Genomic DNA, 23,627 nt, shown 5'->3' with positions numbered 1-23,627 from the left:
TGCAATGCCTTGGACATGGGCTGGAATAAAGGGGAGGGATGGCTGAGTGCTGGCATGTCCATGAGGAAGGGATCGTGGGGGAAGCCCTGGTCAGTGAACTGGCACTCAGACTCTAGGACGAGATCCCTCATTTCTGTGACCTCTGGTGGAAATTCTGCAGCAGCTTCAGCTAAACTGACGAAGGGAGAGCATGGAGCATACAGCGTCCGCTGCCCTTGGGGCTACGTGGGGGGAAGGAAGTTCTTCTATCTGAATGGTGTCCACATCTGGAGGCACTCAGCTTTGTTACATTCTTTGCTACCATCTTTCCTTTGTAGCCCTTTGTGCTGTGAAGAAAGCCAGCAACTGGCACCTGAGTGTGAGTGGCACAGTGACGTCTGCCTGAGCCTTCCAACAGCTCACCTAGTGCCTCCTCGGTGACTCAGCTTTCCACACTGCAGCAGACTGGACATAAACCAGAGTCATGTCTGGTTTCACTGCTGCTGTTCAGAGCCCCGTGGGCTTCCCTGAAGCAGACAGGACTCAAGTGCTGGTGTGGAGGGCTCTGAGCAGCAGTGGAGGAAGTGGAGCTAGTCTCTGAGGAGCCAAGCTCAAAATCTGATACTGAGGGAGGCGTCCTTAGCAGAGACCCTCCACCCAGCCTCAGAGGCCAGGAGGCTGTGGGGCGAGAGCTGGAGCAGAGAGGAAATGCTCCTTCTCCCTCCCAGGAGCCAGAAAGGGAGTGGGATGATGGGGCACGGGACACATTTATCAGACACTTCATATCGACCAGGTGGAGACTGGCATGATAAATGGAACCCCCAAGCAGGGCTGAGGCACAGCACCCTTGCAGGAATCCCAGCACCCTCCTCTTCAGCTGAGGTTGGCCTTTCTCTTGGGCATTGGCCTGGACACTGGGGCCTCCTGGTTCACATCAGTCTCTGTAGGTACAGCCTTCTGGCAGTTAAACTCCAAGGCCCACTGGATGACTGGGTTAGTTTGACGAGATGTGTTAAAATGGGGGGGGGGATTAGTGGGAGGGAGAGATTGGGGGGGGCTAAGTTATACGAAATTGGCAGGACACAGCTGGTTTGGTCTTCTGAAATGCAGGGGGCCTGGCTTTGGCGGGGGTGGAGGATGTGTTTCACCTTGATGAACAGGCTTAGTTTTTGGACTGGCAGGTGTCAGGTATTGTCCAAAGACTCTGGATGCCTTGGAGCCCTTTGGAGAATCTGGGCCCACCTGTGCGTCTCTGCACGGAGCAGCGTGACAATGTGGGAAGGGAAATGCTGGCAGGAAGGCTGCGAGGGACTGGGCTGGAGCATGGCTTTGCCCACACTATCCACAGAACCAATCAGCCACCTCCCTGCCAACCCACACTGCTTAAGTCTCACAATACTCCCTGTATGGGGGTGCCAAGGAAGAACTCCTTGAGGCACTGCCTGGCTGGGGAGCCAGAGGGGTCACCTGCCTGGAGACAAATCTGGATGGGGTTCAGAGTGTTCAGACAGGAAATCCCCAGCTAGAGCATCAAGGCTGCAGAGCACATTCCTACTTTTGTGCCAAGGCCATTACTGAAAAGATTACGTAAACTCGATCCCAAGACCAGCCCCTGAGGAACTCCACTGGCAACCTCCTTCTGGCCTGGTAATTTACCTTTCAGCACAACTCAGCGCCCTCTCTTTTTCAGCCTTCTCCTTACAGTTCCTGTCCCAATTCCCATTTTCTTCAGTGTAATTAATAATTTCCTATTTGGTACCTTGTTGACCGTTTTAATGAAGTCCAGCTGTATTAGATCTACTGCACTTCCATTATCTAGAGAATCAGTAATCTTATCAAAGCAGGAGCTCATGTTAGTCCGGCACAATCTACCTTTGAGAAAGCCATGTTGCATTTTCTCCCATTTTCCATGTACCTCCATGCCTTTAATTAGTCTTTCATCCGCAATTTGCTCTAAATCCTTGCATACTACTGAGATCAGACTGTAGTTGCCTGGATCGCATTTTTTCCCTGTACTACCTTTGCTATTTTACCATTACCAAATTACATTACCATTCCTAATTTGATACATTGATTAAAATTCCTTGTCACAGGATTTACAATCTCATGTGCCAGTTCTTTCAGAGTTCTGGGATGGAGATTATCCAGTGCCTCTGACCTGAGTGCATATATCTCTTTGAGCTTTGCTTCCACTTTTGATGTGGTAATTTCCATTTCCATACACTCATTCCCACCATCCAGCCTACTTCTGCCCGCATGGGCTATGTCATCATCCTTACTGAAGGCTGAGGCAAAACCCAACAAAGGGCCTAAATGACACACGGTTGACGCCTTAAGGTATTTAGGCACCTAACGATGCAGATAAGGGCTTAGTGAGAGTTAGGCACCTGACCTAGGTGCTTTGCACGTGTCTCCTGGGCCAGACTGCAATTGTAGCCACAGCTCAGAGAACTGTTCCCGTGGACACAGCAGGGTGAAACGTACTAAGGAGACCACCGGTCCCAAGATGGACCTGCTGCAGTGTTTCTTCAGGTGGTGTAAGCGGAAGAGTAACTAAGAGAGACACGCGTCAATTATTGGGTTTGTAATTCCTTCAGCTAAGGCTGGTGCTTGGCTTGGGAGGCAGAGGGGAGAGGGCTTCCACAGGGTTCCACCTCCTTATTTCCAGTTCTGCCAAATTCACCTTGACTCCAGCATCCTTCCTATCTTGAAACTGGACTTTGCTTTTGAGGAGGTCCTGGGTCCTCTCTCCATTCTGCCCTTCTCAACTTGCTTTGCCTTAAGAGGACACGGCCATGATTATTACTACTGCCTTAGACAGCTGCCAAGAACTTGCTTAGGCCTTGTCTGCACAGAAGTTTTGTCCCTATTTCACTGGCATGGTGCTGCTACTATACAATTAAATTGGTGCAGAACCTGAGTGCAAACAATGGGGGGATAGCTCAGTGGTTTGAGCATTGGCCTGCTAAACCCAGGCTTGTGAGTTCAATCCTTGAAGGGGCCATTTAGGGATCTGGGGCAAAAATCTGTCTGGGGATTAGTCCTACTTTGAGCAGGGGGTTGGACTAGATACCTCCTGAGGTCCCTTCCAACCCTGATGTTCTATGATTCTATGAATGCTTTATAAAGACATGTAAGTTACAGAAGGGAATTATAAAGCTGTGTTTAAAATACCTGAAAGTTTCAGTGCTATTACCTGGTCAGCTCCGTAATCCTTGGGTGCTGCCACTTTGATCACTCTAAAAAGAAAGCACCAGGTATTATGGCATCACGGCAGGAAGACCAGAGAGACATGAGCCTGCAGTCAGAGTTACTGGGGACAGTGACAGGAGATTGCCACAGCTCTGTATCTGACAATGTAAATAGTCCCTGGCTGCACACTCTGAGCCTACCCTCTGCTTCTGATAAAATACAAATCTCCCTTCCAAAGCTCTGTGGAAATCTCCTGCTGTTCCCGGCGGTGCTGCCTCCAGCTCTGCTTTCCCCACTGCGTGCGGATGAAAGAGTTCTGGCTGGCCGTATGGCGGCTTCCTGAGTCCCTATTTCATATTTAAATAGTTTCCAGATAGGGCACACACAAGAATGAATTACAAGAGCCTTAGCCATGTCTGAAGCTGGAATAAGTGAGGAGAAACTGCTTGTATGCCATTACATTTCCCTTTCCAAAGGCGGTGTCCCTATGCCTTCTCTGGCCACAGCCAGGGGACGTACCCAGGTCTAGCCTAGAAAGTTCCCTGGCTGAGTTTTCACTAAGATGGTGCGGGGTCCTGAGCATGGGGCCAAGCTTTTCCCCTGCGAGTGGATTCTGGGGCTCACTAGACAAGAACTGGCTCTGCCCAGTTTTTGTCTCACTTGTGATTATAAGGGGACCAGGTTTTCAGAAGTGGCCGAGACCCAACATCCACTCGACCCAGACATGCTGCGCTCTGTGGAAAAACCTGCTTCTAAAAGAAAAGCATAGGCTCTGCCTGAGAGGGGGGATGGGCCCGTCAGCCACATCTCTGCTCCTGCTGTCCTGAAGAGTGGTCATTGTTTGCTCAGAGAGTGAAGCAGAGGGGTGGTCAGAAAAGGTGCAAGTCACGTTCTGGGACTCTGCACCAGTGGCTACCTGGCAGCAAGTTTAGCTTCTGCTAATTTCATTTGGGGATTTGGCTAGTTCCATTCCACTAATTCCACCCATGAGCCAATCAGTCCATTTAGGGTCAGCTGTAGATTTTCTGACACACATCAGTGAGTAAGTACTCACATAACTAGGTTTCAGTGGGAATAGTGGGCTCTGAGCTTGACCAATACTCCTGCTGCTTTGCTGCTGTTGGTGCTCTCATGTTAACTAGTTGGCTAGTGTGCAAGGCGCACCCTCTGTGCCAGCAGCCACCCGGCAGGACAGGGACAGGCCAACAGAAGAAATTTTCTGTGCAAAGCGCCTTTGCTTGGCAATGGAGCTTAGCCAGACCACAGGGACAAACAGACCCACAACTGGCCCCTCACAATAGAGAATAAATATGAGGGTCTCTGCATTATCCTAACCATGAATCCCACAACAACTGCCCTCTTGGCTTCCTGGCTAGATTCTTACATCACCCCTCTCACTCCATTGCTAGCATTTCACTTACACACCCAGCCCCTTTGAGAGCTGGTGAAGCAACTTGCAATTATTATCCATGTTATTTATTACAGGTATTGTGGTAAGCCAGGGAGGCCCAGACAGGCTCAGGGCCCCATTGTGCTGAACATTAGACACACACAGAACAAAGAGACAGACCCTGCCCCAAAGAGCTTCCAAGCAGCCCTACCAGCTGATACCCAATAAGAGTACGTCACAGCTCCTGTGCAATCTCAGCGATGTGCTCACCTCTCAGGAATTCAGCAAAGCCTGAGGTGGATCCAGCCCTCTAACCTTGCCCCCAGGGTCTGTCTACACTGTGTAGTAAACCTGAGTCCATGTGACCCACACTTGCAAACCTGTTCTTTGTAAGGCTCACTTGTGAGTACCCACAATGTATTGCTATGCACACCTCATACCTGTGCCAGCACGTCCATACTGTACCGTGCGGACGTGTCAGAAGCTTCGGAGCATATCCCAGGATTCTTAGCACCCTTACTAGCTCCAGAGCTTGATTTGTGATGTATTGTGGGAGAACTTGTCTGTTCCTTCCGTGGCACTTGCCTGAAGTGCCTTAGCCCACCAACACTTCCAGCTGAGTCATTTTGCATATTCCCTGCAGCAGGAGTCAGCAATGTGGCTCCAGCACTGGTGGACGGCCTTTTCCTGGTCACCGGTTCCCTGCTATTTCCAGATTCAGGCAGAGCATCTGCAAGGTGCTGGTGGAGATTTCAGTGGCAGTATTTGTCCTGTTGAAGGCAGCTCTGAGAGGAGAGTACAGCCATGGCATCCGCAGCCCAGTTGATGCAGCTGATGCGTCCTGCCAGTGCTGCAGACTATCCATGGGTCGCAGCTCCTGGAGCAGGACCACAAGCACAGACTGGTGGGATCACATTGTTCTGTGGACCTGGGATGACCAACAGATGCTCCAGAACTTTTGCATGAAGAAGCAGATGTTCCTGGACCTGTGCGAGCACCATGCAGTGACCTTTCAGTGGGGTTATTGATGGGCCTTATGTTCCCATAACTTTTTCTCCAAAAGGAGCAAATGAGTACAAACTCTAAAGGGTAATACTCCATCATTATGTAGGCTTTGGTCAACCTTAAAGGCAGGTTCAGGGGCACCAATGTGGGATGTACTGGCAAGATGCATGATGAACAGAAAATATCATGTTGCCTCTATATGAATCCATGGTATGCCCACATCTTGAATACTGCATGCAGATGTGGTCACCCCATCTCAAAAAAAGATGTATTGGAATTGGAAAAGGTTCAGAAAAGGACAACAAAAATGATTAGGGGTATGGAATGGCTTCCGTATGAGGAGAGATTAATAAGACTGGGACTTTCCAGCTTGGAAAAGGATGAGATACGATTGAGGTCTATAAAATCATGACTGGTGTAGTTAAAGTAGATAAGGAAGTGTTGTTTACTGCTTCTCATAACACAAGAACTAGGGGTCATCAAATGAAATTAATGGGCAGCAGGTTTAAAACAAATAAAAGGAAGTTCTTCACACAGCGCACAGTCAACCTGTGGAACTCCTTGCCTGAGATGCTGTGAAGGCCAAGACTATAACAGGGTTCAAAAAAGAACTAGAAATTCATGGAGGATAGGTCCATCAATAGCTATTAGCCAGGATGGGCAGGAATGGTGTCCCTAGCCTCTGTTTGTCAGGAGCTGGGAATGAGTGACAGGATGGATCACTTGATGGATGGATCACTGTTCTGTTCGTTCCCTCTGGGGCACCTGGCCTTGGCCAGTGTTGGTAGACAGGATACTGGGATGGATGGACCTTTGGTCTGACCCAGTAGGACCATTCTTATGTTCTTATGTCAGGGTTTTTTCAAAGATCAGAACTTCACCTCCATGAACAAGCAGGGACCTTACTCCCTCTTGATGACATTGTTACAAACAGAATCTGTCTCCACTGTTATTCTAGGGCAGTAACTCTCAACCTTTACAGACTATTGTACGGCTTCAGGAGTCTGATTTGTCTTGCGTACCCCCAAGTTTCACCTCATTTAAAAACTACTTACTTACAAAATCAGACATAAAAATACAAAAAGGGTCACAGCACACTGTTCCTGAAAAAATGCTGACTTCTCATTTTTACCATATCATTAATAAATAAATCACTTGGAATATAAATATTGTACTTACATTTTATAGAGCAGCATAAACATGTCATTGTATGGAATTTTAGTTTGTACTGACTTGACGAGTGCTTTTTCTGTAGCCTGTTGTAAAACTAGGCAAATATCTAGATGAGTTGATGCTAGAAGACCTCTGAGTACCCCTGGGTTACGCATATCCCTGGTTGAGAACCACTGTTCTAGGGGACCTCATGTATCACCTTCTGTCATGGTGTGATGGGGTGTACAACCCCACACTGGGTAACAAGGGATAAAGGAACTGCTCTGGGCCCAGCCAGCCCCAACCTGCCACACTGTAGGAAATGCACCAACGGAAGAGGAGTTAAAAGGCAGGGGAGCAGCTCACTTGGGGCAGACCAGTGAAGAGAGCAGACCTGCAACCTGCAGCTCCGGCAGAGCTGAGGGAGAACAGAATCCATCCCTTAGATAACCGCTGTGATGGAGCAAGGCCAGATGGCTATAGTAAAGTAGCGAGGAACAGGTATGTTAGCCCCATGTTAAACAAATCCCTGGTACCATGGTAACCAAATGGCAGTTGCTCCAGGTTAATCAAGACACCTGGGGCCAATATCTTAATTGCCTTCCGGAAAGCAGTGGAGACAGCTACGTTGATTGGGACACCTGAAGCCAATCGGGGCTGGCTGAAACTAGTTAAAAGCCTCCCAGTTAGTCAGGTGGGTGCACATGTTAGGAGTTGTGGGAGGAAGCTGTTGGAGAGACTGAGCTGTATACACCATATCAGGCACAAGGAAGAAGGCCCTGAAGTAAGGGGGAAGTGGGGGCTGCTGTGGGGAAGTAGCCTAGGGAATTGTACTTGTCCTGTTTCTAAAAGATCAGGTACCATAGCTGATACTATTAGGGTCCCTGGGCTGGTGCCTGGAGTAGAGGGTGGGCCTGGGCTCCTTTGTTTATCCCCCTGATTAATCATTGTGACTGAGGGACAACAGACACTGTGTGAGGGAGGATAGCTTCTCCTCACCTCCCTTGCTGGCTTACGATGAAAGTGGCTCAGGCTCTGACCCCTGCCTCTAGAGAGACAAGGGCTATGTGGAGGGGCACAGTGAGCCTCTGAGGCTAGCAAAATCTGCCAGGAAACATGGGCCCTATGGAGACAAGGACAGAGCATTGTCACACTGCCCAAAGCTCCTTTCCTGAGGAAAGGGAGGGCCTGCTACAGGGACAGCCTGAGAGGGAAGCAGGGGAAAGCCCTAGGATTGAGCTGGCCCAAGAGGGGGGCCATGCCATGGGGGTGGGAGAGAGAGAGCACTACCCTGGTACAGGCAGCATCCAGAAGGTGCTTTGTGGTGAGCAGACACCCTTCATGCTGCCTAGACCCTGATGGTGTTGTTGGGACAATTGCAGGATGGGGAGAGTGATAGGAAATTGTCCAGGGAGGGTGGCCTCAAGCAACCCTGTGATCTGACAGCCCTCAAAGGGCCCTAGGTCAAAGTCTGGTGGAGCGGGAGAGCTCACACTCCCTACCAACAACCCCCCCAGCAAGTCCTGGGTCTAAGCCCTGACCACTAGGTGATGCTCCCCTATCGGCTACCCCTCAAGTGAGGATTGTTACACATGGTTTGTGAAACCATTTACTGACTTCAGAGGCCTGGCAAAGAAGGTTCAGTTACGTACCCAGTAGCTGTATGATGGTCGTGGAATGTGCATTTGGAAGGCAGGAATCAAGATGCTGCTGCCTTCAGAACCATTTGGATGGCAGTGTTGTGAATGCCAGCTGCATTATTGTGCTCTGCTGTGCACTGCACAATGTGTGCGAGATGCAAGGCGAACCAATTCACCAGGAGCAGTCTTAAGGCACTGTTGGATTGCAGGAATGTTACGTGCAATCAGAAAATGCACCTCTCACTATGAGGGCAGGCTCCAGGGACAGCAGTGATGGTTTGTGCACTCACATGATGTATTTGCAGGGTGCTAAGGATGATGGAGAATGAATTAATATAGTTACTCTACACTTAAATTACCCCACACTTATCCTCTTGATATTTAAGGCAATCTCATGATTTTTGGGGGACCTAACTCATGATTTTTGAATTCTTGAGGTTGGCCATACTCTTATTCATACAAATTAGTACAAGTTTTCTATCGCAATTTTCATTGCAACAGGCTTTATGGGTACAGCAAAGCAAGGTGTAAAAAATTGCCACCGGAGGCCTCTTCCAAGACTGGGGGGCTGGCATCCCAAAATAAAGGGGAAAAGATTTTATCATTCTTACCAACAAGGCTAGACTAAGAACAATAACCACTTGTTAATTTTCTCAGCTCCCCCAACTCCTTCACCTAAAGTACACTGACTCTCAAGGAGAGTCTCTCGTAGCTTAGTGTATAGAAATTCATTCACTGTTTTATTTATGACTATAACAGTATGATCAAAGGGACAAGCTCCCACTTTGGTGACCCCAGTGGGGGGCACTAGATTCACACTTGGATGACAGACCAGAATGTTGCCCTTATTCTCAAAGGTTTAGAGGAATGATAAGGGAGTCTTTGAGCTTCAGCAGGGAACCTTACCGTGTTACGTTCCAAGTGTGGCAGCTCTGAGCAGGGAGCGATAATACAGGAGTGGATAGGCTCGTTTAACCCAGAGCCAGATGCTGCCGCATTCCTTCTGATCTCGCTTCCATCTTGTTCTCATCCCAGAGTCTTGTACACACTTACGCACGCCACACAGAGCAAAGAAGCACTTGTGCAGGAAGTGAACCTCCCCTGGAGTTCTCTCTAGCTTGCACATAAACTGCGTCAGCCCCCAGGCCCAGGGATGGACATGACGGCTCAATTTTCAGGGCCCCTCGTGTTCCACTAGGTTCCAGAGAATGGGCCAGATAAGTGCAATGGTTTCAGTGATCAGATCTGAGCATGTCCAGGATAGCTGGGATCCTGCTAATAGGTCCACCCTGTGGTGGAACTGCCCAGTGTTTTTTGCTGCACTGGTAACAAAGCAGCCATGTGGCTCTTGGCCCAGGTGGGTTATGGAAACACCTGCATGCTACAGCACCCAGGAGCTAGGGGCTGGAAGAACAGATCAGACCTGGTGGGGACAGGGAACACTATTGGAAGGGCTCTGGGGGTGAAAGCGCAATCCCCTCCTGCCCCAGTCAAAGCTACATGGTGCAAGGCCCCAGGGGCCTCCCATAACAACGGGCCATATAAGCACTGCAGTGACAGTCGCTGACCCACACAGCAGAGTGCTGGGCTCCAGCAGCCCCCTACCCCTCCCTTGCCCTGGTAGCCAGATCACTGCTGTCCCTGAGAGGCTGAGTTAGTCAAGGGGATGGCTGCTTGCCCTCAGGGAAGAGAGGAACTCCAGGCCTCTCCCCCCAGCATTCTGTTCCCAAGGCCCCACCAGCCCTGGGGACAATCTCTGCATTTCCTAGGGTCATAGTTGGTTTCCTGGCCCTTGCCAGCATCACCAGGCCCAGTGCAGCAGTGGGGCTGGGCCCCTCCTGGCCTGAATAAGGGTATCACAGAGACCTGAAGGGCTTGTGCTCCCTACCTCCCACAAGAAAGAGAGTGAGGGCCAGCGCTGCTGGGCCAGCGTTCTGGGGAAAGGCCCAGCCCCATCTAGTCTGGGGCGGGGGTGATTAGTGCCATGTGGAGCTTACAGAGCTCAACACCAAGTGGGGAAACCCTCACTGCACAGTAGCCAAGTGCAAAGGGACTGTAGACCTCCCCTGGCAATGCTCCTGCTCAGGGAGCCCCCCCACAGCCACCTCTGTCAAGGGCAAGAGACAGTTTGGCCTGGCTCTTACTAAGCCTGTGCTGTTCCTCCCCTGGGGCTGGGCCCATCCAGGCCAAGGCAGGTTGGGACACAAACAGGCAGGCCTCTGGGCTTCCTGAATCAGTCCTGGCAGCCCAGCAGGTTTAGGATCTGGGAGGCCCAAGGCCCTGTCCTGAATGCTGAGGTGAGTTGGGGGTGGAGGTGTCACCCCCTCCCTGCCCCCCATGGGAGCTGGCCTCAATTCCACCGTGTGATCCTGGCACGAGCGACCTGGCATCGCCACTCGCCCCCCTGAATGTTCCTCCACGGCCTCGTAAGGGGACATGCCCCACAGTTTGAAAACCTCTGCTGCAGGTATTTTACCTTTCATAGCTGGTTCACGTACCCCATCACCCACAGTGCCCTTGGCACCCTACCCCCCACCAGTCTCAAAGTCACCCAGAAATGAAGGTAGCTTGTTTAAATCATTAATAAAAATTGTACAATGGGCTTGTCTCAATACTGAGCCCTATGAAACTCCCCTCCTCCTGAGCCTGTCGGAGGGCCACCCCACATTCCAGCCCTTTACCTGTCTGAGTGCTGTAGCATCACACCCAGGGGTACTGGCTGTGTGCAGCTTTAGGTAATTCTCTGGGCAGCCCAGATGATGATGATGATTGACTAAGGGAAGCTGTCAGAGTGGGACCGTCATACTGGGTGCAGTACAGACACAGCCCCTCTGACGAGCTCAGGGCCTGGCATAAGGAAACATGACAAGTGGGCATTCCAGGCTGGCAGAAGGGCAGGTGAAAAGAGAGCAATGCCAGTAAGTCAATGGGGCGGTGTTCTGCAGGGCGTTGAGTGGAGGCCAAAGAGCCCTGTGGTGGAGGATGCCAGGAGGAGGATGACCTGGAGAGGAGGGATGAGGAGTCAGGTGGCAGCACGTGGAACCAATCGAATGCATTGGCTAGTTTCCTAGGAGCAAATAATTAAATTGTCAATCAAAAATGTAGTTGTTTGGTTTGTTTGTATCCTTAGCATGGGTGGGAGAGGAAGGCAAAGCCCTGGGGGAGTGAACAAGCCCTGGTTGGGATAGGAGGTCTCTGGGAGGTGCGGGCAGGGAGGGGATTGAGAGATCTCCATTGGGAGAAGTGTAAGTTAGGGGTCGTTTATTTCCTTTTCATTATCTGGTTGGCTTCCATCATGTCCTTCCAGAGTTTGGAGTGGCAGGGATGCTGGTTTCATTCTGTTGTGATCCATTAGCACAGCAGAGATTGCTGCACTGGGCGAGCTGGTGCAGGTCGGCTTTGTTCTTTCTCCGCCAGTTTCCTGGGCTGCAGTAGATGCTCACAGTTTCTCTTATCTTTCATCCCTTGTTTCCTTACTCTAGGAATTTTCTCCGCTGGCAAAGTCTCTCTCCCATTTTGTAGGAACATAGGAATTCCAAGCCTGCCTCACAACTGAGGTCCATCTAATCCAGTGCCTTTGGCTGAGAATGGCCAGCACTGTGCTTCAGAGGAAGCCGCAGAAACCCCACAGTATCAGCTGTGGAATACTCTGTACCCATGAATGTATCATCCTGATCCCTCAAAGTCAGAGATCGGCATCAGCCCTGAACCAGAAGGGTTTATCTCCTGGGGTTCTCCTTCTTCCAAAACGCTTCTTTTAGCATTAACTATTTTGACTCTGGATGCTCTTGTAATACAGATACATGTCTAGTCCTTTGAATCTTGCTAAATTCTTGGCTTCAATAACTTCCAGTGGCAGTGAGTTCCACAGTTTAACTATATATTGTGTGAAAAAGTATTTCCTTTTCTCAGTTTTGAATTTGCTGCCTTTCAATATTATCGAATGTCCCCCTTGTTCTCGTTATGTGCTCTTAATCTATCATCTCTACACCACTAATTATTACACCTTTTTATTATGTCCCCAGTGTTGCCAACTCCGGTGACTTTTTTTTTGTTTTGTGAGTTTCACAGTATTTGGTATTCTTCTTAAAGGCCCAAGATCTAAAGCTGGTTAATTATGTGGGAATCTCAGCTTTGGTTAAAAAGTACATTTCTAGCAGCCCTCCTGGTTGCCGAGAAAAGCTTGAAAATGATCTGGGTGTAACCTAAAGCAGTGTTTTTTCAAACTTTAGGTCGTGACCCCATACTGAGGTGCAGTATGTCAGGCACTGGGTTGCTCTGGTCAGCACCGCTGACCAGGATGTTAGACGTCCCGTCGGTGGTGCTGCCCAGCTAAGGCAGGCTAGTGCCTACCTGTTTCGACACCGCGCTGTACCCCGGAAGTGGCCAGCAGCGGGTCCAGCTTCTAGGCAGGGGGGCCACAGGGATCCCCACTCTGCCCCCGAATCGAGCACCAGCTCTGGGGAACTGGGGTGGGGGGCTGTGCCTGTCGGTGAGAGTCGTGTAAAGCCGCTTGCATGACTCCACCTAGGAGCCGGACCTGCTGCTAGCCACTTCTGGGGTGCAGCATAGTCCGCGGTGCCAGGACAGGCAGGAAGCCTGCATCTGTACCCTGGTTGTGCCGCTGTCCAGGAGCCACTGGAGTTAAATCTGCACCCCAATCCCCTGCCCCAGCCTTGAGCCCTCCAACCCAGAACCCCTTCCTGTACCCCAAACCCTTCATCCCTGGCCCGACCCCAGAGCCTGAACCCCTAGCCAGAGCCTCCTCCCACACTCTGAACCCCTCACCCCCAGCTACATTGCGTCATGGGCATCAACAACTTTCTTCAACTGGGTCCCCAGAAAAAAAGTTTGAAAACCACTGACCTAAAGGCTCAGAAATCAGTGGCCATCAGGCAGGTTGCAAGTTATGGCAACTTCTCTGGCCAGAGTAGAGCATGTACTGTCTATGCCACCACCCACTTTTGCCTCTAGCTCCACCCCCAATATGCCCCCTGCATGAGGGCTTCTATCTTGCATGGGGGAGAGGCAGTGTCTGTGCTGGGCACCCTCTCCCAGCTGGCTGGTGGCAGCAGGGTACAGGGCCAGGATTCATCCTCCTCCTTTTAAGTTTGCAGAATCTGCAGCACTGAATGCCACAGAAGGCAAGGCCCTTGCAGCAGAATTTGCTGTGGATCACACAAGCCGCCTTTGCATGCAGCTATATTGACACTCCAGGTAGGATTGCCAATTTTGGTTGGATGTATTCCTGGAGGTTTTATCACATGACATAATCTTTAATTAAAGATGAATCTTTTTAATTCCTGGACATTCCAGGACAATCCTGGAGGGTTGGCAACCCTCCCTCAGGTATGAGAATCTTGCCCAAATTCATAATATCCTCATTCTTTGTGGTTCATTCAATGAACTCTCCCACTTATTTCCCGTACTCCGATGCCTTAGTGTGCTAAAAAAGCTTTTATTCTCCAGTGTCCTACGTATTTAGACACTTTTCTTATTTCATAACATCTAAGCACCTCTCACACAATAATTTACCCACACAACATCCGGGGGTGGGGCAGGATGCACAGACAGGGAGCTGAGGTGCAGAGAGATAGGATTACTCACCCACGGTCACGAGAAGGCTGCAGTAAAGCCAAGGATTGAATTTAGCCAATTTCTTTACCACAAGACCATCCTTCCTTTCTACACTCGGCAACACAGTGACCTGAGAAGACCCCTCCTGGGATGTCATTATGAGGAAAAAATGGCTTGAGTCACAGGTGGCCAGACACAAACATGAGAGCCCTGGGTGGCCTGGCTGGATACCAGACGCACAGAGGGTGGTACAGCAACTTTGAGGTGGGAAACAGGCCCCTGTCGCGTATAACTCTGGCCAGGCAAGAGGCAGGATGTGAATCTTGGACAATAGGCTGTTGTGCATTGGCCCCAGAACACGTGCAGCTGTGCCTGCCCCAGAAGTTCCTTCTGTTCCTTACACCCCCTTTGTGTCCCTGTTCCTCCTCGGCTGGATAACAAACACTGGGTTTCTGTGGCCACTATGCAGGTGGGAGCCCACAAGCCACAGCGGCACCAGTGCTGCACCGGGGAGTTGTCTGTAGCTGCAGTTTACATATCAGGGATGCAGTTGGTCCTAGTGGGTCTCTAGTGGTTTTGCCTCAGTGTCTGACACGGTTGCAAGCTCAAAGGCAGTTTGGCTTTATACACGTGCTCTGTGTGGCTTTGGGCCCAGAAACCTGGGGAGGGAGGGAGATCTCCTCTTAGACTAACTGCTTTTAACTATCCTGGCGCATGTGACTAAAATCGCATGGAGGCAGAGTGGTCTAGTTGTCAAAACAGGGGGAACCAGCCATCAGGACTCCTGGGATCTACCCTTGGCTCTGCCAGTGACTCTGACTTTTGACAAGCCCCTACCTGCCTCAGTAACATGGGGGTGATGATAGCGACCTGGGTGGCTGGAAGAACTGAGAGTGGCAAAGAATGTTGGGACCTTTGGATGAACGGTTCCGATCGGAGCATGTGCTGCCTGTAGGGGATTGAGCCGGATGTTCCAGTTCCTGCTGGGACCCCTTGAGCTAACTCACCAGGGCATGGTAACCTGTGCTTTTCTACTAATCCCCCACCCCCACTGTGCTCTTGGGCACTCACCCCCCTTAAGAAGCGTTGCCTGCAACTCCGGCCAAACAGCAAAGGCTGGTTAGTGAGTGCAAAGCTTAAAGAGCATCAGGCCCCTGCCCTGCCTCCGGCTTCATTAGCCCAGCTCCTGCTGTACTGGGAAATGCACTAGAGTTTGCTGCTTTGTGATGGAGTTTCTAAGGCACCTGCACCTGCCCTGGGCTTGGCTCCTGGCTGATGGAGATTCTCTCCCCATAAGGTGTCTCGATGGCTGAGACACTGGTTGTGGGTACGGCATTCTTGGGGCAGATCTGCCGGAGCCTGCTGGCCAGTGGTGTAAATCCCACCCGGTCACTGGACCAATAGCTGACCCTGCTCAGCTCCTTGCATGTCGGTTCAGGGATCCCGCACGTACTTAGACACTAGCAGGATGGACACTGGTTATAATAAAAACTGACACACCCATTGTGCTCCATGAGATCTGAGTTCCCTCCTCCTTTGTGCCCGCAGTTCCACCCGCTGTCTCTGTGTAACACCAGTGAGGACGAGCACACCGGCTCCGGCTTTGTCACGATTGTCAAACTCGAGCGGCCCGATCGAGATCTGCATCCCTGTCTGTCATTGGCCAACAAGGTATGTGCATGAACGCGCTGAACGGAAATGGCCTGGGCCATGGGGACTAAAGGGACAGGCAGAAATAAAGAGGAATGCAGGAGGGGTCTCTGTTCCCTTGGCAGGAGGACTGACCTAGTTTCTGCTCCCATTGGAGGGGCTCTGAGCCAGTGTGTTCCTGCACGTGGGAGCCTGGCTGGCCCTGGTATCCAAACTTCATAGCACTTGGAATCTAACAGCCGTGTAAACAGCGTAACGTTTTTATAATCTGAGCCTTGGTTCTTCGGGACAGGTGACCCTTAGCCAGCATCAGAAGAAAACCCTGCTCCTATCCACAGCTTACCCACTCCCCACCCACTGCTGCCCTTCCACACATGCTGTGTGCTCTCCTGCCCGCTCCAGTCAGTTATGTGCCCAACAGACGTCAGCCACAGCCACTAGGACCGCACTTGGCAGCGCAAGGGTTATATTTTGCACCATTTATCCTGTGCACTGAATGAGGCAATTTCCCCCGGAAAACATAATCTGTGGTCCTGTAATGAAAGCTGGTATTGGGATTCTTTAGCAGAGAAAGGCAGAGCAAGACTCGGGCTGGAAGTTAAAGCCAGACAAATCCAAGTTGGAAATAAGGCACAAATACTTAATAACGAGGGGGACTAACTGGTGGAACCAGCTTGGGAAGGAAGTGGTGGATTCTGTTTGTTGGTGTCTTCAAATCCAAACTGGGCGCCTTTCTGGAAAATGCTTCAGCCAAACACAAATGATTGGGCCCTATCCATGCGCAAGGAGGTGAAATGTGATGGCCTGTGCTAGACAGGAGGTCAGACCACATGCACTAGTGGTCCCCTCCGGCTTTAAACTCTGAATCCAGCGTGCGCACGAGAGGGCAGCGTTAAGGCAGAACACAGAGCTTTATGGCAGCGTTGTCAGTGGTTCTGCCTGGAACCTTGACAGTCTCCTCACTTCGTTTTTTATCTGGAATTTATTCTAATTTCACACTTGTGCGCGGCATCGCAGGCGAGCTTTCCAAGGGGAGTGAAAGGAAGGGCTGGCACAGAAGCTTGCAATGTAGAGATACCCTATTTTGACAAGTGTTTTTTGCAACCTCAGAATGGACTGTTTCCATTTTGGGAGGGGCTCTGCTTAGCAACTTATTTCTCAGCCATTATGGGCCCAGTCCTGTCCCCCACCATGAGGCTGTACCGTAGTCACCGAGGCGTCCCTCTGATTTCACTGGAGTAAGGTACTGTCAGCAGCACTGGGCCTCTGTTTATAGCCTGTTTTTTTTTACTGTCCTCAATGATTAGTGTCTGTTATGATCTCCGCTGTGAGAGAGGGAATTACACGTTTCTGCTCCTCACATGCTCAGCTGAGGAGTTGGGTGCTGCCCCTTTTCTTTCCTGCTTGGCACCTTTCAGTGGGTCCTTTGCCACTAGGCACTGAGTATCTTGTAGCCGTGCAGAGAACACCGCTTGGCTTCAGTGAGACTGAGCAGGCATCTCAGCGCTCGGAGGGGTAAGGCCCAATGCTTCCTGCTTGCTGAGTCTGTCCAGGCAGGGCTCAGAGGTTCCACGACCAAAGCTATCTAGGATAGAAGGAAGCCCCACACTGGTAAGTGATGCAAGTTGTGGCAGCCACGTCCTATGTCCAGTTACTGTAACTAATGTGATGGATCTTTGCAACAGAGGAGAATGTAACAGATTTTTTTCTGCCCCCAGTTTACCCAGGGCAAATGTCCATCATCCTGGATCCCTCTTCTGCTAGTGACCAATGTGCCTGAAAGGCTCTAGAGCAGCGCTTCTCAAAGTGGGGTCCGCAGGCCCTGCTGATCAACTCCTCCCCTGTCCTCCCCATCTCCTTCCCCTCCCTCCCAACACCTCCTGCACACTAAAACTCCAGTGAGGCTAAAGCAAGCTCCCTGCCTGCCCTGGCCCTGCGCCACTTCCAGAAGTGGCCAGCACATCCCTCCCTGTGGCCCCTGGGGGGGAAAGCAGGGGGTCTCCGCGTGCTGTCCTCAGCCCGAGTGCTGACTCTGCAGCTCCCATTGGCCAGGAACTGCGGCCAATGGGAGCTATGGAGGTGGTGCCTGTGGGCCGGGGCAGCACACGGAGCCCCCCTCACCCCCCCACCTAGAAATCAGTTGCTTTCGGGAGCTGCCCAGGGTAAGCACCGCCTAGCCAGAGCCTGCACCCCTCACTCCCTCCTGCACCCCAATCCTCTGCCCCAAACCAGAGCCTGAACCCCATGCCCAAGCTCCCTCCCAGAGCCTGCACCCCAAACTTCCTCCTGGAGCCCACACTCCCTCCTGCATCCCAACCCCCTGCCCCAGCCTGGTGAAAGTGAGTGAGGATTGGGGGAGACCGAGCAATGGAGGGAGGGGGGATAGAGTGAGCAGGGGTAGGGCTTTGGAGAAGGGATGGGGCAGGGGCTGAGCGGGGAGGTTTTGGGGGGGTTCCCATAAACTTTTTTAAATCAAAATGGGGGTCCTTGGGTTGGAAAAGTTTGAGAACCGCTGCTCTAGAGCACTGGGCTCATCTTTCCTCTGTTCTAGCTTGTGACTTATACTTTAAATCAGGGTTTCTCAACCTTTTTGTGCTGCCAACGCACTTTGGACATAAAAAAAAATTGTTACCTCCCTGCCTAGAAAAACTGTGACCCCCAGGGGGGATGGGACTCCGGGCTTCAGGCCCTCTCAGGGCATGGGGCTCTGGGCTGGATGTTTGTCTACATTTTCATGTATATTGTATTCTGTGGCATAACTGAAGTCGGTGTATTTTTTATTATACATATTTGCACTGTACAAATGATAAACAAAAGAAATAGTATTTTTAATTCACCTCACACAAGTATTGTAGTGCAATCTCTTTATCGTGAAAGTGCAACTTGCAAATGTAGGCTCTGAAGTTTTAAATTGTTTTGTTTTTGAGTGCAGTTATGTAACAAAAAAATCTACAAGTCCACTCAGTCCTACTTCTTGTTCAGCGAATTGCTCAAACAAGTTTGTTTACATTTACAGTAGGTGCTGCTGCCCTCTTCTTACTTACAGTGTCACCAGAAAGTGAGAACAGGTGTTCGCATGGCACTTTTGTAGCCAGCATTGCAAGGTATTTACGTGCGAGATATGCTAAACATTTGTATGCCCCTTCATGCTTTGGACACCATTCCAGAAGACATGCTTCCATGCTGGTGATGCTTGTTTAAAAAAAAAACAAAAAACGTTAATTAAATTTGTGACTTAACCCCTTGGGGGAAAATTGTATGTACCCTGCTCTGTTTTACCTGCATTCTGCCATATATTTCATGTTATAGCAGTCAGATGATGACTCAGCATGTTGTTCATTTTAAGAACTTTCACCGCAGATTTGACAAAACGCAAAGGAAGTACCAATGTGAGATTTCTAAAGATAGCTACAGCACTCAACCCAAGGATTAAGAATCTGAAGTGCCTTCCAAAATCTGAGAGGGACGAGGTGTGGAGCATGCTTTCAGAAGTCTTAAAAGAGCAACAGTCCAATGCGGGAATACAGAACCCAAACCACCAAAAAAGAAAAACAACCTTTTTCTGGTGGCATCAGACTCAGAAGATGAAAATGAACATGTGTTGGTCTGCACTGCTTTGGATTGTTATTGAGCCGAACCTGTCATCGGCATGGACACCTGTCCCCTAGAATGGTGGTTGAAGCATGAAAGGACACGAATCTTTAGCACATCTGGTATGTAAATATCTGGCAATGCTGGCTACAGCAGTGCCATGAGTACACCTGTTCTCACTTTCAGGTGACCTTGTAAACAAGAAGTGGGCAGCTTTATCTCTGTAAATGTAAACAAACTTGTTTGTCTGAGCGATTGGCTGAACAAGAAGTAGAACTGAGTGGACTTGTACGCTCTACATTTTTACATTGTTTTATTTTTGAGTGCGTTTTTTTCTGTACTTAATTCTACATTTGTAAGTTCAACTTTCATGATAAAGAGATTGCACGACTGTACTTGTCTTAGGTGAATTGAAAAATACTATTTCTTTTGTTTTTTACAGTGCAAATAGTTGTAATAAAAAAAATAAAGTGAGCACTGTACCTTTTGTATTCTGTGTTGTAACTGAAATCAATATACTTGAAAATGTAGAAAACATCCAAAACTATTTAAATAAATGGAATTCTATTATTGTTTAACAGTGCGATTAATCGCGATTAATTTTTTCAATCGCTTGACAGCCTTAGCAACAGATCAGCGTTCTGTTGCTGGCTCTGGCATAGCCTTTCTGTGGGACTTTGGGGAAGTTGCATGGGGCTGCATTTTAAATGCATTTAGAGCCAGACTGAAGTGGTCAGCACCCACGGCTGGATCTGGAATGTCAAGTGCCCCGCTCCCATTTAGGCACCTAAATAAAAGGATTTTTAAAAGTGTTCAACACCCAGCAGCTCCCATTGTGACACCTGTGAAAATTTTGCCTTAAGAGAACGATGTGCTGATCCTTTGTGAATATCTGTCCCTGGTGTGGGTGCTGAGCAGTTCTGACCATTCTGGCCGTAATTCTCTGTGCCTTAGTTCCCAGCTGTGTAAGGGGGTCACAGCAGTGCCTTACCTCCCCGGCGGTGGGAGGCTGAACTTGGCAATGTTTGCAAGGCACAGAGAATGAAAGCTGCAGTACAGTCTCTCACATCAAGTCAACACTTCCTTTGGAAGTTGAAATCAGTTCCCCTAGGTAAGGGCTGTGGCCATAGCACTGGCTTTTGCTGAGCCTTTGGACGGGAACACTAGTTGTGGCGCACAGCGATCAGGTGGGGAATGACTGCACAGGCAAGTTCAGCAATGTGGCACTGCCCAGTAACGTGCTCATTCTTCCTGTCCCGTTCCTGATCCTTTCTGTCTGTGTCACGGTGATAACATTCCTGAAGCAAATGCAACTCTGCTTTCTTTACCATGACTAGGTCTCGGGGTAAGTGCAGTGCCCAGCGTATAGTCACTCGCATTGGTTGTTTTTGTAAGTCTCCTTCTGGTGCTGGCTTAGTACCTGTCAGATGGGAAAACAGGAGTAGGGGCCTCCAGTCATTTCTGTCGCTTGGGCTCATCTCATGGTGCTGCTAGGAGGTGCCAGACTCCTCCTCCTGGGGTGCTAAGAATAAAGCTACTTAGCTGGGTCTACAGTGAGACGAGGGGCTACCCACAGTAAGGCCGTGACTATCACACTTGAGTCACAAATAATTCAAACTCACACAAGCAAACGGGTTAAAGACAATAACTAGGAACGATATATCAGGCTCTGACTACAGAGAAATATACAGTCAGTACAATATTAATGGATTTAACTGATGAGCTGTCTCAATAATGCTTGTTAATTACTGAAGGGCACCAGGTCATGTGACCACACACACCCCAGTGTTCCTGCCCACCAGTGTTTCCCCTTCTGCTCTGTCTGACTCCCATGTCCCAGGTATCTGGGGGTGCACATGGGGACACGCTGCAGGCCTGGGAGGAGATGCCATTAGAACAGGGCTGGTGCAACCACTTAGGCAAACTAGGCAGCCATTGAGGGCACCCAAAAGCCCGCTCAGGCAAGGAGGTGAAGTGGAGGTGAGCTGGGGGGGAGAGTGCGGGGAGGGCCACCCGCAGTAACGGGGCAGGGGCACAGGGGAACCGCTCCCCGCCCCAGATCACGTCCACTCTGCCTCCTCCGCTGAGCACACAGCCCCCGTTCTAAGTCTGCTCAAGCCTAGGAGGGGAGAAGAATTAGAGCGGCGCCGGCATGCTCAGCGGAGGAGAGCTGGGGCGGGCTCCCGGGCCGGGTTAGCTGCCATGGAGGGGGGCTCCCTGGGTGGTGGTGGGGGTTAGCTGCCATAGGGGATTGGGGGACTCCTTGGGTGGGTGGGGCAGGTGGGCAGGGTTAGCTGCTACAAGGGGGTGGAGGGGGTTAGCTCAGGCGGGAGGTTGTGCAAAGTTTCACCCAGGGTACAAAACTGCCTTGCACCGACCCTGCATTGCAAACACACTTGATCATCCAGGGACCTGGCAGTGCAGGACTTGACCTATTGCAGATGCCAGGTACTTTCCGGGTGCAAGATTAAGCCCTAACGACCCATCTAACTGTACTCCAGGGGACTTACGCAGGTGCCTTTTCTGGCTGAGCGGTCAGGAGAGCGGTGCAGGCCAGAAGGCCCTCCCCGGGGATTGCTGGAGAGGGACTAGCCACCCGCTCCCTCCCTGAACGGTGCTGACAGTCTGTAAAACTTGGAACTCGCGGGCTCAGTTGCGGGCAGGGCAGATCTGGTCTCTGGATCCAAATCCCGAGCCGCTGTGGCTGCAGGCGGTGGCTGGAGAGCTGGGCTGTGTCCTGGGGCTGGTAGGCTGTGGCAGGAGAAGTGGATTGTCCCGCCTGAGGCCGGTCTGCAAGCCGGCGTTGCAGACAGGCCAGGTGCGGGGCCTGGAGCGCTGTGCTGGCCCGCAGCTGGGAGACCCCCCTGTAACACTGAGCCATTTGCGCCTCCTTTGGCTTTCCCGGCAGCTGTCTGCCTGGCTGGCTTCTGCCCCCTCATTGTCTGCTGGGGATTGCTGTGGTCTCCCCTTCTCCCACTGGTTGGGGGGGGCTGCCAGGGTGACTGGGGGGGTCATAGCCCCCTCCCCTTCCCGCCTGCTGCCAGGGGACGTCAGCCGTGCTGGGAATGACTCTTCTCGTGGGGCACCACCCCATTTGGGGGCTACATTTTGCTTTCAGAACTGGGTTTGACTAGGGCTGGACTTTGTCTGTTGACCAGTTAACATGACTGTGACAAACGTCATCCCACTCTCCCTGTGCAGGTCTGAAACCTCACTCCTGGCACTTGTCAATGACCAGGGCTCCCACAACGTGGGGCCCTGAACCAAAGAAGCCCGACGACAAGCGTAGCTCAGCCCTGTCGTATGGGCAGATGTGTCCAGTAAATGAGGTTTTAGTTCCTCACTCCTTTCGCTCTGCTGGCAGAGGTCACGTCTCTGTGCACCACTCAGGCTGTGCCTCCGCAGCTCCCTCAGGCCCTTCGCTGGCTTCCACGTCAGGGCCGAGCACTCAGCCAGCAGGCTCTGCCCAACTCCACCCCACAGCGCTGCCCACACATCTCCCTGCTCTACAGTCCTCCCAAGCTTCAGTCTTCATCGCTCTCTTCCCCTTCATCCCAGATGTAGACTCCCTGCATGCCGCTGGTGGAGCAGCCTCCTGCTCTGTATTCAACACACCTCCTCTCGCTCCGCGGGACTCCCTGTGCTGGGAAGCGGGAAGCATGGAGTCGGTGCTGGGGTACCAGCTCCTGCTGTCTGAGGAAGGGGATCTCGCTTTTGTTTCCTGTGGTGGCGCATTGCAGATATAATTGCAGCACTATATAAATGATGATAAGAATAGGCCTTTGTAAAATGTTATCATAACCTCCACCCTCGCTGTCACCCAGCCAAGCAATACACAATCAGCCCTTTCAGTCTTGCCCTGTGAGTCACACCTTCCAGCCACCTGATCCCTCCCGCTGCTCTTCTCTGAACTCCTTCCAGTAATGAGGCATCCAAACCTGAAAATCAATAGCCAGGTGATTAAGATGCACAGGGAGAGTTAATTGAAGAGTTGGGCAGATACTGTGAGGAATTATTCACCTGCCCCTCTGATGCACGTGTGTTTGCAGCCAGTCTTGTGTGTTTCTTTTCTGTGATGGTGGGTGAGTTTTTGTTCCAAGGATGGCTACAGAAAGCCAGAAGTTCAGGACTATTCCTGCCAGTATGGATTTGCATCCAAAGTGACTAGAAATCAGGCCATTCCGTCATGGAAACCAGCAATGGAATGTGGCTGAAGGGACCAGTTACATGGCCCGGCTAACAAACTGCCAGCACTCCAACAGCAAGCTGCAGCCAATGATTTGTGAGGAGCCCATTGACCTAAGAGTTTGCAGCAAAGATTTGTCAAACGATTTTGAATAACAAATGAATTCCCAACAATCACCTTTGCAGAGAAGCTATTTGTCAAGAATCATTTGCCCAGCTCCTGTTGCTTGCTTCTTCCGTCTCCTCTGTCTTTAACCGGAGAAAAT

General features: G+C 50.8%; 1 protein-coding gene across 3 annotated transcripts in view; it reads left to right on the top strand.

The window, feature by feature from the left end:
• The window catches only part of RNF43 (ring finger protein 43), a 131,031-nt gene that overhangs the window by 53,098 nt on the left and 54,306 nt on the right, over positions 1 to 23,627 (top strand). For all 3 annotated transcript variants that reach the window (XM_030536405.1, XM_030536404.1, XM_030536402.1), the window contains exon 2: positions 15,484 to 15,606. In XM_030536405.1, the coding sequence (XP_030392265.1) occupies positions 15,484 to 15,606 (123 nt within the window). The remainder of the gene's footprint in view (positions 1 to 15,483; positions 15,607 to 23,627) is intronic.

This window comes from Gopherus evgoodei, chromosome 17 (genome assembly GCF_007399415.2).
Source record: "Gopherus evgoodei ecotype Sinaloan lineage chromosome 17, rGopEvg1_v1.p, whole genome shotgun sequence".
Lineage (NCBI taxonomy): Eukaryota > Metazoa > Chordata > Testudines > Testudinidae > Gopherus > Gopherus evgoodei.
The sequence above is the reverse complement of the archived record's forward strand: the minus strand, read 5'-3'. Positions and strand labels throughout refer to the sequence as shown.